Source organism: Petromyzon marinus, unplaced genomic scaffold, assembly GCF_048934315.1.
Source record: "Petromyzon marinus isolate PM22_M1 ecotype Great Lakes invasive population unplaced genomic scaffold, UKy_Petmar_22M1.pri1.0 PM_G_Scaffold_99, whole genome shotgun sequence".
Taxonomy (NCBI): domain Eukaryota; kingdom Metazoa; phylum Chordata; class Hyperoartia; order Petromyzontiformes; family Petromyzontidae; genus Petromyzon; species Petromyzon marinus.
This window is the reverse complement of record NW_027423056.1, coordinates 89,113-100,119: the sequence shown is the minus strand read 5'-3', so window position 1 is coordinate 100,119 and position 11,007 is coordinate 89,113. Positions and strand designations below refer to the sequence as shown.

Below are 11,007 nucleotides of genomic sequence, written 5' to 3'. Positions count from 1 at the left end.
GCGAAGATGCATCGTGTCAGGTACCGGGACTTTGGTGAACAAGGACACCACATCAAACCTGACAAGCAGGTCGTCTGGGGACAGGGAAATGCCTTTGATTGTCCCGGTACCTGACACCATCGCTATCATTGCAGATCTGGTTCATCAAGGACTGCATACTGATGTACCCCCCCTGGTGAGACACTGCTTAACCAACACATACTTCACCTGGAATGGAACTTTCTACAAACAAACTGAGGGCACCCCAATGGGCTCCCCCCTATCTCCGGTTGTAGCCAACGTATTCATGGAAAAATTTGAAACTGACGCCATCCAGACTGCCACTCTACGCCCGACCTTATGGAAGAGGTACGTTGATGACACCTTTGTCATCTGGCCACATGGCCAGCCTGCTCTAGACCAATTCCGCGACCACATCAATTCCATACACCCAGCCATCAGATTTACCATGGAGGTCGAAAAAGATGGCAAACTACCCTTTTTGGATGTCTTAATTAAAAGGAGACATGATGGTTCAATGAGCCACTCTGTCTACAGGAAAGCTACCCATACACATGCTTACTTGAAACCGGATTCCCACCACCATCCATCCCAGAAGAACTCCCTCATCAAGACTCTATACCATAGAGCCCAATGCATTTCCGACCAGGAACACATTACCAGTGAACTCAAGCACGTACACCAGGCTCTCAGGGCTAATGGTTACTCCGACTACACAATCCGCAAAGCCATCACTCCAGTCATGAAGAAGGATCCTCTTGTGGAGCCACTCAAAACCATCACCTTACCCTACATTGCAGGGGTCACTAAAAAGATCTCCAAAATCCTGAATAAACACAAGATCCAGGTCCGATTCAACACAGTACATAAAATCCGTGATTTAGTTCCATCTGTAAAAGATGCTGTTCCAGACATACAGTACCCGGGCGTTTACAAACTAAAGTGCCTCTGTGGTAGTAGCTACATTGGAGAAACCGAACGACATATCTCGGACCGCATCCGCGAACATAAAGCAGACTTGAAACACGGTAGGACGAACTCCTCTGCCGTGGCAGATCACTGTTATAATTCAGTGGGCTCACATGACATTGACTTCTCCAAGACGGAGGTTCTTTGCAAACCAACCGGCTACCATGAGAGATTCGTTCATGAGGCCATTCACATATACAAGCACAGAGACAATTTCAACCGAGAAGATGGATTCTGGCTTAGTAACCACTGGAAAGATGTTTTAAATCATTTCTGTTCTTAATTAATTGTATTTTTACGATGACCTTCAGACCGCAGCTCTTTCACCAGCATTGACTCTTAATACTTCTCACACCACGGTTAATGGTATGGTTTACAAAATGGAGTATAATAGCGCCTCGCAGCTGTCTCTCACCCCTCCTCTGTTCCGACCATGGATGAACTCGTCCGTCTGAACGGGGCCCGTAGCTATCCGTGGTGCTAAAGTTGAGGGTAAGAATCCACCCATTTTTTCGCCATATAGCATTGTGATATATAACGACTTATTGTTGGTAGCTTAGCTGATTGGAGAATATAGAGTTTATTGATAACATTAAGGTAATTTATATTTTAGTTTTTTATTGGTTCACTATATAGTACTGTGAATAGCTCGGATGTATAGGCCTTGACTTCAACATAGTCATTTCTGTGACCAGTCACTAGCTAATCACTCAGTTATTTCAATGCTAAATTCGCCTAGTTATTTCAATGCTAAATTCTCCTGTTTGATTTGTACTAAGTGCCTCGGTGAATGTGTATGCTCTGACTTTAACGTAGCTATTTCTGTGACCAGTTACAAGCTAATCACTCAGCTATTTCAATGCTAAATTCTATGCTAATTCCTTTGTCAAGGGGTGCCTCTGCGGATGTGTATGCTTTAACTTTTAACATAGCTATTTCTGTGACCAGTCACAAGCTAATCATTCAGCCATTTCAATGCTAAATTCTATGCTAATTCCTTTGTCAAGGCGCTTTGTTTCCTCTCACACAGCTTAAAGGTCGTGATCTGAACGTGGCTCTTTCACTCCAGCGCTGTCCTACCAGACAGTCTCGTCCCTTCACCTGATGAAGGCCGCTTGTGTTGTGGCCGAAACGTCGTGAGAATATTATTGTTATTTTATTTTATCAATTTATTATTTTATTCTCATTCTACGTGACTTTACCGAAAGAACCAAAGAAGAAGTATGTGTTAGCTAGAGTAGGTCGGTGGTCACCACCTTATGTGCAGTGTTATATTACTTACCGTTCTAATAAATCAGCGTTGCCTCCCAAGGAGTCGTGTGTGCACCTAATTCGAACCCACTACAAATGCAATACTACTGTAGAATTCAGTGGTAAATGCAATACTACTGTAGAATTCAGTGGTAAATGCAATACTACTGTAGAATTCAGTGGTAAATGCAATACTACTGTAGAATTCAGTGGTAAATGCAATGCAACTGTAGAATTCAGTGGTAAATGCAATAATACTGTAGAATTCAGTGGTAAATGCAATACTATTGTAGAATTAAGTGGTAAATGCAATAATACTGTAGAATTCAGTGGTAAATGCAATAAAACTGTAGAATTCAGTGGTAAATGCAATACTACTGTAGAATTCAGTGGTAAATGCAATACTACTGTAGAATTCAGTGGTAAATGCAATACTACTGTAGAATTCAGTGGTAAATGCAATACTACTGTAGAATTCAGTGGTAAATGCAATACAAATGTAGATTTCAGTGGTAAATGCAATACAACTGTAGAATTCAGTGGTAAATACAATAAAACTGTAGAATTCAGTGGTAAATACAATACTACTGTAGAATTCAGTGGTAAATACAATAAAACTGTAGAATTCAGCGGTAAATGTAATAAAACTGTAGAATTCAGTGGTAAATGTAATACTACTGTAGAATTCAGTGGTAAATACAATAAAACTGTAGAATTCAGTTGTAAATACAATACTACTGTAGAATTCAGTGGTAAATACAATAAAACTGTAGAATTCAGTGGTAAATGCAATAAAACTGTAGAATTCAGTGGTAAATGTAATACTACTGTATAATTCAGTGGTAAATGCAATACCACTGTAGAATTCAGTGGTAAATGTAATACTACTGTAGAATTCAGTGGTAAATGCAATAAAACTGTAGAATTCAGTGGTAAATGCAATACTATTGTGGATTTCAGTGGTAAATGCAATACTACTGTAGAATTCAGTGGTAAATGCAATACTATTGTAGAATTCAGTGGTAAATGCAATAAAACTGTAGAATTCAGTGGTAAATGCAATACTACTGTAGAATTCAGTGGTAAATGCAATACTGTAGAATTCAGTGGTAAATGCAATAAAACTGTAGAATTCAGTGGTAAATGTAATACTACTGTAGAATTCAGTGGTAAATGCAATACCACTGTAGAATTCAGTGGTAAATGTAATACTACTGTAGAATTCAGTGGTAAATGCAATAAAACTGTAGAATTCAGTGGTAAATGCAATACTACTGTAGAATTCAGTGGTAAATACAATACTAATGTAGAATTCAGTGGTAAATACAATACTATTGTAGAATTCAGTGGTAAATGCAATACTACTGTAGAATTCAGTGGTAAATGCAATACTGTAGAATTCAGTGGTAAATGCAATACTATAGAATTCAGTGGTAAATGCAATACTACTGTAGAATTCAGTGGTAAATGCAATAATACTGTAGACTTCAGTGGTAAATGCAATACTATTGTAGAATTCAGTGGTAAATGCAATACTATTGTAGAATTCAGTGGTAAATGCAATACTGTAGAATTCAGTGGTAAATGCAATACTACTGTAGAATTCAGTGGTAAATGCAACACTACTGTAGAATTCAGTGGTAAATGCAATACTGTAGAATTCAGTGGTAAATGCAATACTACTGTAGAATTCAGTGGTAAATGCAATACTATTGTAGATTTCAGTGGTAAATGCAATAATACTGTAGAATTCAGTGGTAAATGCAATACTACTGTAGAATTCAGTGGTAAATGCAATACTACTGTAGAATTCAGTGGTAAATACAATAATACTGTAGAATTCAGTGGTAAATGCAATACTACTGTAGAATTCAGTGGTAAATGCAATACTACTGTACAATTCAGTGGTAAATGCAATACTACTGTAGAATACAGTGGTAAATGCAATACAACTGTAGAATTCAGTGGTAAATGCAATAAAACTGTAGAATTCAGTGGTGAATGTAATACCACTTTAGAATTCAGTGGTAAATGTAATACTACTGTAGAATTCAGTGGTAAATGCAATACAACTGTAGAATTCAATGGTAAATACAATAAAACTGTAGAATTCAGTGGTAAATGCAATACTACTGTAGAATTCAGTGGTAAATGCAATACTACTGTAGAATTCAGTGGTAAATGCAATAATACTGTATAATTCAGTGGTAAATGCAATAATACTGTATAATTCAGTGGTAAATGCAATAATACTGTAGAATTCAGTGGTAAATGCAATACTACTGTAGAATTCAGTGGTAAATGCAATAATACTGTATCATTCAGTGGTAAATGCAATAATACTGTATAATTCAGTGGTAAATGCAATAATACTGTATAATTCAGTGGTAAATGCAATAATACTGTAGAATTCAGTGGTAAATGCAATACTACTGTAGAATTCAGTGGTAAATGCAATAATACTGTATAATTCAGTGGTAAATGCAATAATACTGTATAATTCAGTGGTAAATGCAATAATACTGTATAATTCAGTGGTAAATGCAATAATACTGTAGAATTCAGTGGTAAATGCAATACTACTGTAGAATTCAGTGGTAAATGCAATAAAACTGTATAATTCAGTGGTAAATACAATACTACTGTAGAATTCAGTGGTAAATACAATAAACCTGTAGAACTGCACACGCTCTTGTGTGCCGGTTACCTAACATTTACAAACGGAAGCACAGTTAAATAAACATCCCCAATATCTGCATTACCGTATATGTTCAACAGTATGAACATGCAACTCTTTGTCGCTTAATGCAGATACTCTGCAATGGGTATACGGCACAGCGCTCGTACGTGCTGGTTTCTGTATGCACCGACACACAGGGCATAAAACGAAACAGGCTGCATCAAGTGTTTATTCGTATATCAACACGAAACGCATCATTAAACCTCCAAAATGTAAAAAGGGACAAACGCTCCCAACATTTTCTATTGAACACATGAGTACAGTATAACGTAATGGACACATCTTCCATTTTCTTTGGTTCTTTCGGTAAAGTCACCACCACGTAGAATGAGAATAATAAATAATAAAATAACACGATAAAATTCTCACGACGTTTCGGCCACAACGCAAGCGGCCGTCTTCAGGTGAAAGGAACAGACCCGTCGGGACGACAGAGCTTCAATGAACGTTGTTAAGATTCGAAGCGACTTTTTAGCTGGTTGGGGGAAGTGAGGCACCTTGACAAAGGGGTTTACATATCAAACAGGAGAATTTAGCATTGATATGTAAACCCCTTTGTCAAGGTGCCTCTCTTCTCTAAACCAGCTTAAAAGACGCCTCGAATCTTAACAACGTTCGTTGAAGCTCTGTCGTCCCGACAGGTCTGTTCCTTTCACCTGAAGAAGGCCACTTGTGTTGTGGCCGAAACGTCGTGAGAATTTATTTTATTTTGTTAATTTATTATTTTATTCTCATTCTACGTGGTGGTGACTTTACCGAAAGAACCAAAGAAGATGAATCCTTGCAGTCACGAAAGCTTTAAATAGAAACATCTTCCATTCTTTCTTAGCTTTCTTCTTTTATATACGCGAGGGATTTGCCTCTCGAACGGTGGGGTTCACGTCGAAAAATATTTGACGCCTGGCACGCCCTAAGCCCCGCGGTGGGAATAGGCTATTCCTTTTTCACGTCCGTCACATTAAACTTTGGTTTTTGCACCACAGGTTTTGACTTCAGCATCGGTCCAAACGGACAGCTGTCTTCACCTGATGGTTTCCTCTGCTCGTGAATGAGACTGGGACTTCCCGGTGCAGTTCCAGTGGTATTTGAAACTGTGGGAGGCTGATGGAAAGGACTTGCGACCGCGGATTTTGGAGAACTGAGAACGGACTGAATTTGAGACGAGTTAGACGCTGATTTTACATTAAAAGGGTTTCCACTACTTGGTTTAGGACTCACCGGAGGTGGTGACTTGACAGGAAAAACGGCGTTCTTAGTCTCTGAATGACTCGACGCCACACTCACGCTAGATGGCTCGTCATCTTTGAACAAGACGCTTGGGAAACTGACTGGTCTGAATGGTTTCGGCTTCCACTGGTGAACTCGTGGTGGCTCAGTTACAATCACCTTCTTAGGCATGCCAGCACAACTGCCGGATCGGATGGCATCAAGCATGGCCAGACGTGCATCCTCGGGCTTACGCTCTGTACCTGTGGCCCCGTTACCCACAAGGATGACAGGAGGTGGTGGGGCTATGGGGACTGGAGGAGAATGCACAGGTGCAAGCCGTGGCCGCACTGTGGCTGAGTCGCCCGAGTCGGCTTCTCTCAACTGCTGAGACACCAGTTCTTCGTCTTCTGCTGCTGCCGCTGCTGCTGCAGATGGGGTCTATGGAAACCAGAAGACAGTAGAACACAGCAGTCAACGAGACACCAAGACTTGTGCTACCTGGGGTAACAACACTTCAAGTTCAGACAAATCACGCCATTGTTCGATGCCGTGCAAACGTACATCCTCAAGCTCAAAGAAAATTATGTTGAAGGACGTTTTTGTTAATGTATTAATGGGAGCAAGACAAATAGGCCCTAATATGCGTGATTCGTGTAATTTGCAACAGCTGTCAGGTTCACAAAAGTTCCATTATCCACGGCCCTATTCTTCCTATTATCCTCGATTATCCCCGACTTTCTCATTAGTCATTGCGGAATGGCTTCCTATGATCTGAGATTTTTGAAGGTAAGTGTCCCACGCGGGCACATACATCCCTATCGTACAGAAACTTTTAATTAAAAAAATCACTTTGGCCAAAGCAAATGAACGGATGGCACTTGCTTTGTTTATACACTGCATGGGAAATCAAAGACACAAAGACGAGACACACACACACACGAGACACAAATATCCCCACCCTCCCCCACCCTGTACAGCTGTCACTGACTCTTGGAGCAAGTGATGTTAGCACGTGCTAATGTTTACACACCGCACCGGGTACTCATTTGAGGCCGAGTCACGTAGAAGGGAAACAATAAAATAATAAAAAACAAAACAATAAAATTCTCACGACGTGAAAACCACACCTGATGATGATTGCTTGTGTTGCAGTCGAAACGTCGTGAGAATTTTATTGTTATTATTCATTGTTTCCCTTCTACGTGGTGGTGACTTTACCGAAAGAACCACGAATGTGAATCCCTGCAGTCACGAAAGCTTTAAATCAAAATTAAATACACAGCTGTCACTTGCATTCCCACTTACTTTTCTCAGTCGTTTCCCTCCTGCGCCTGATGGAACAGCGGCAGAAATGCGAGCATCTCTCTCTGCCTCACTGTCTACAGCTGCCAGCATTGCCTGCAGATGTTCACCCGAAACCTAGAATATAACGGAACAGCGACCAGAACATTTACGGAAATGTTGTACAACGTTTCACGTTAGCAAGGTAAATGTTTAATATAATATTGTTAGCTCTTTCGGTAAAGTCACGTTGAAGGGAAACAATAAAATAATAAAAAATATATATAAAACAATAAAAATTCTCACGACGTTTCGACCATAACACGACCGTTTGTGTTATGGTCGAAACGTCGTGAGAATTTTTATTGTTTTATATATATTTTATTATTTTATTGTTTCCCTTCAACGTGACTTTACCGAAAGAGCTAAGAATATGAATTACTGCAGTCACGAAAGCTTTAAATCAAAATGTTTAAAATAACTTTAATTATACATGTGCAATCATGGTTAACAATGCAGGTTCTACAAATACTTTTTTTTTAAATAAACGAATCACATTTAATTTAGGCTAAACACAACATTTTCCATATTTATTACAATATTTTAAATGTGACGATGTAGACGAAGCAGGCTGACCTTTCTCAATGTGCCCACGTTGTCTGTAGACTGAAGCGCTTCCATTAGGGAACCATGTGCATTGTTATCCTTCACAATTGGTGTTTGCACCACAGGTTTTAACTTCAGCATCGGTCCAAACGGACCGCTGTCTTCACCTGATGGTTTCCTCTGCCCGTGAATAAGACTGAAACTTTCCAGTGCAGTTCCAGTGGTATTTAAAACTGTGGGAGGCTGATGGAAAGGACTTGCGTCGGTGGATTTTGGAGAACTGAGAACGGACTGAATTTGAGATGAGTTAGTGGCTGATTTTCCATTAAAAGGGTTTCCACTACTTGGTTTAGGACTCACCGGAGGTGGTGACTTGACAGGAAAAACGGCGTTCTTAGACTCTGAATGACTCGACGCTACACTCACGCTAGATGGTTTGTCATTTTTGAACATGACGCTTGGGAAACTGACTGGTCTGAATAGTTTTGGCTTCCATTGATGGACTCGTGGTGCCTCGGTTATAATAATCACCTTCCCCGGGTCACCTGGAGCATTTGGAATGTTGGCATTTTCTTCCGTAGAAAACTGTGGTGGTGGTGGAATCGTGAGCTCATCCTGTTCCCAATTTACCTGAATTGGTGGCAAAGCATGTACAGGTGTTGTATTTGTTGTGGTTGTGCCACTGTAAGTTTCATTCGGAGCATCAATGGCCTTGTAGGCTGTTCTCTTGGCAATGGCAGATGCCACGTAGATGCTGGAGGCCCTCCTGCCGGGACGGAAAAATGCATCTTGCTTTGAGCTCGATGGTGGTGGTGGTAGTGGTGGTGGAGATGTGGCAGTGCTGGCAAGTGGCTCGGTGGCAGAGTGTTGCTGAGATATTGCCTCCGTAGTACACTGGAGGGAATGGGACCTCTGGAATGGGCGAGCCACAATTGAGAGCCCTGATAAATGAGGAATCATTGGTGGAGGAATCACTGGTGGGGGAATTAATGGTGGAGGAATCACTGGTGGAGGACTTAATTGTGGAGGAATCACTGGTGGGGGAATCAATGGTGGAGGAATCACTGGTGGGGGAATTAATGGTGGAGGAATCACTGGTGGGGCAATTAATGGTGGAGGAATCACTGGTGGGGGAATCAATGGTGGAGGAATCACTGGTGGGGGAATTAATGGTAGAGGAATCACCGGTGACTGATGTGCTGTATGCTGTTGTGGATTGGTTGTAATGTCACCGATCTTCGCTGTTGAGTAGTATTTCAACGTTTCTTTGATTTCTTTTGTAGCATTGGTTGCAGTAGCATTTTCAGTCTTGCCGGGTTCTGTTTTATAAGCTGGTAGAAGGAATGGGACATCAGCTGTTCCAGGTTTTGGTCTTATGACTGGCTTGGAAGGAACAATTCTGTAAGTGGTCAATCCCACTTTAGGAAGGTAATCTCTGGTGATTTCATTTGTGGACCTCCACCGATCTGAAGGCTGCTTACAGACAGGAAAAACTGGAGATGTTTCAGCAGAATGATTTTGACATTCAACTTCAGGTGCACGTCGCTCTTTTGAAATTGATCGAGTCTTGTGAAAAATTCTGTTTTGCATCGAAGCCCCAGGCTCATTTGACTGGTCCATTACTGGCTGTGAAGTTTCATTTATTTCGGATACTTTTTCACTTTTAGTTAGCCTTGCTTCTGCAATAACCTTGCAAACTTTGTCTGGCTCAACTATTTCTTCTCTAGCGCCGGCAATTTCTTGACGGATTTCCACTGGCTGGATCAATACAGACTCTTCCACGTGCGTCTTGTGTTGGCGTGTTACCAGTTGTTCCGTATGCTGTTCGGATGATGCATCCTGTCGCTCCACAGGTATACTCTTTACTTGCTTGTCCACAGATTTGGCATGCACTACGGGGATTTTCTCCACGTGCGCATTTAGACAGGTTTCGTTTTTAACGGGCATTTTATCCAGGCACTTTAGACTTCCTCCACCACGCCTTCCTGCCCTGCTTAACTCACTATTGGGTTTGGTGGACGTGTCAGGGAAAGCCACGGGTAACCTTTTACGTCCGGGGTCTTGTTCACCCACGACACAACCAGACGCTTCTGCGGTGGCCCCAGTAAAAGACCCACAAAGGGCAGGTTTGGATTTACGGTCAAGTTGCTGGGCCAAGGCAGATTCCCGAACCTTGGCAAGGAAGTCGACTTTCGCTTCATTACCATTCTTTGTCTGAGTAACGGGTGGCTCGGCAGAAACCTGCGGCGCGTTTCCAGCCTCGTTTCCATCGGCTGCTTCCATTCTTTGCACATCATCGCGAGCTTTGAGAAACTGCAAAGGTTTTTCTGAAGGTCCTCTGTTGACATCTGTTGCCACATTGGCATTTGTCTCATCGTTCACGTCGACTTTATCAGTTTTATCGGAGCTGCTGTCCGCAGTGGCTTTCATCACTGTTGAATCTGGAAAGGCTGATTCTGGCTTTTTAACCGGCTCTACAGTAGAATCAACGTCAGCCTCTGTTTTATTTATTTTTACAGTTTCCACGTTGCGGGGACCACTCTTAGACCTCGAGTCATCATCTGCAAACAAGACAAAAGCATATTTTGTACATAATGTTTAAATCACAAATGCCACACCCCAATTATTCCACGTATTTTTTTTTAATGGTGATATTATCACTCATTTGCTTTTCGCTCATTGCACGCTTTATGAAACAACACTGAATTTTATCACACGTTAAGTAGTCTTCTTTGGCTCTTTCGGTAAAGTCACCATGTAGAATGAGAATAAAATAATAAAATAAAATAACACAAAAAATTCTCACGACGTTTCGGCCACAACACAAGTGGCCTTCTTCAGGTGAAAGGAACAGGTTTGTTTTGTTCCTTTCACCTGAACAGGTCTGTTCCTTTCACCTGAAGAAGGCCACTTGTGTTGTGGCCGAAACGTCGTGAGATATTTTATTGTGT

At 41.2% G+C, this 11,007-nt stretch overlaps 1 protein-coding gene across 2 annotated transcripts in view; it reads right to left on the bottom strand.

The window, feature by feature from the left end:
- Positions 1-5,111: 5,111 nt before the first annotated feature.
- The window catches only part of LOC142905302 (uncharacterized), a 36,584-nt gene continuing 30,688 nt past the window's right edge, over positions 5,112-11,007 (bottom strand). For both annotated transcript variants that reach the window (XM_076063290.1, XM_076063291.1), the window contains 3 exons: positions 8,087-10,617; positions 7,475-7,588; positions 5,112-6,607 (listed from right to left, as the gene is read on the bottom strand). In XM_076063290.1, coding sequence (XP_075919405.1) covers positions 5,894-6,607; positions 7,475-7,588; positions 8,087-10,617 — 3,359 coding nt within the window. In that variant the 3' untranslated portion in view covers positions 5,112-5,893. The remainder of the gene's footprint in view (positions 6,608-7,474; positions 7,589-8,086; positions 10,618-11,007) is intronic.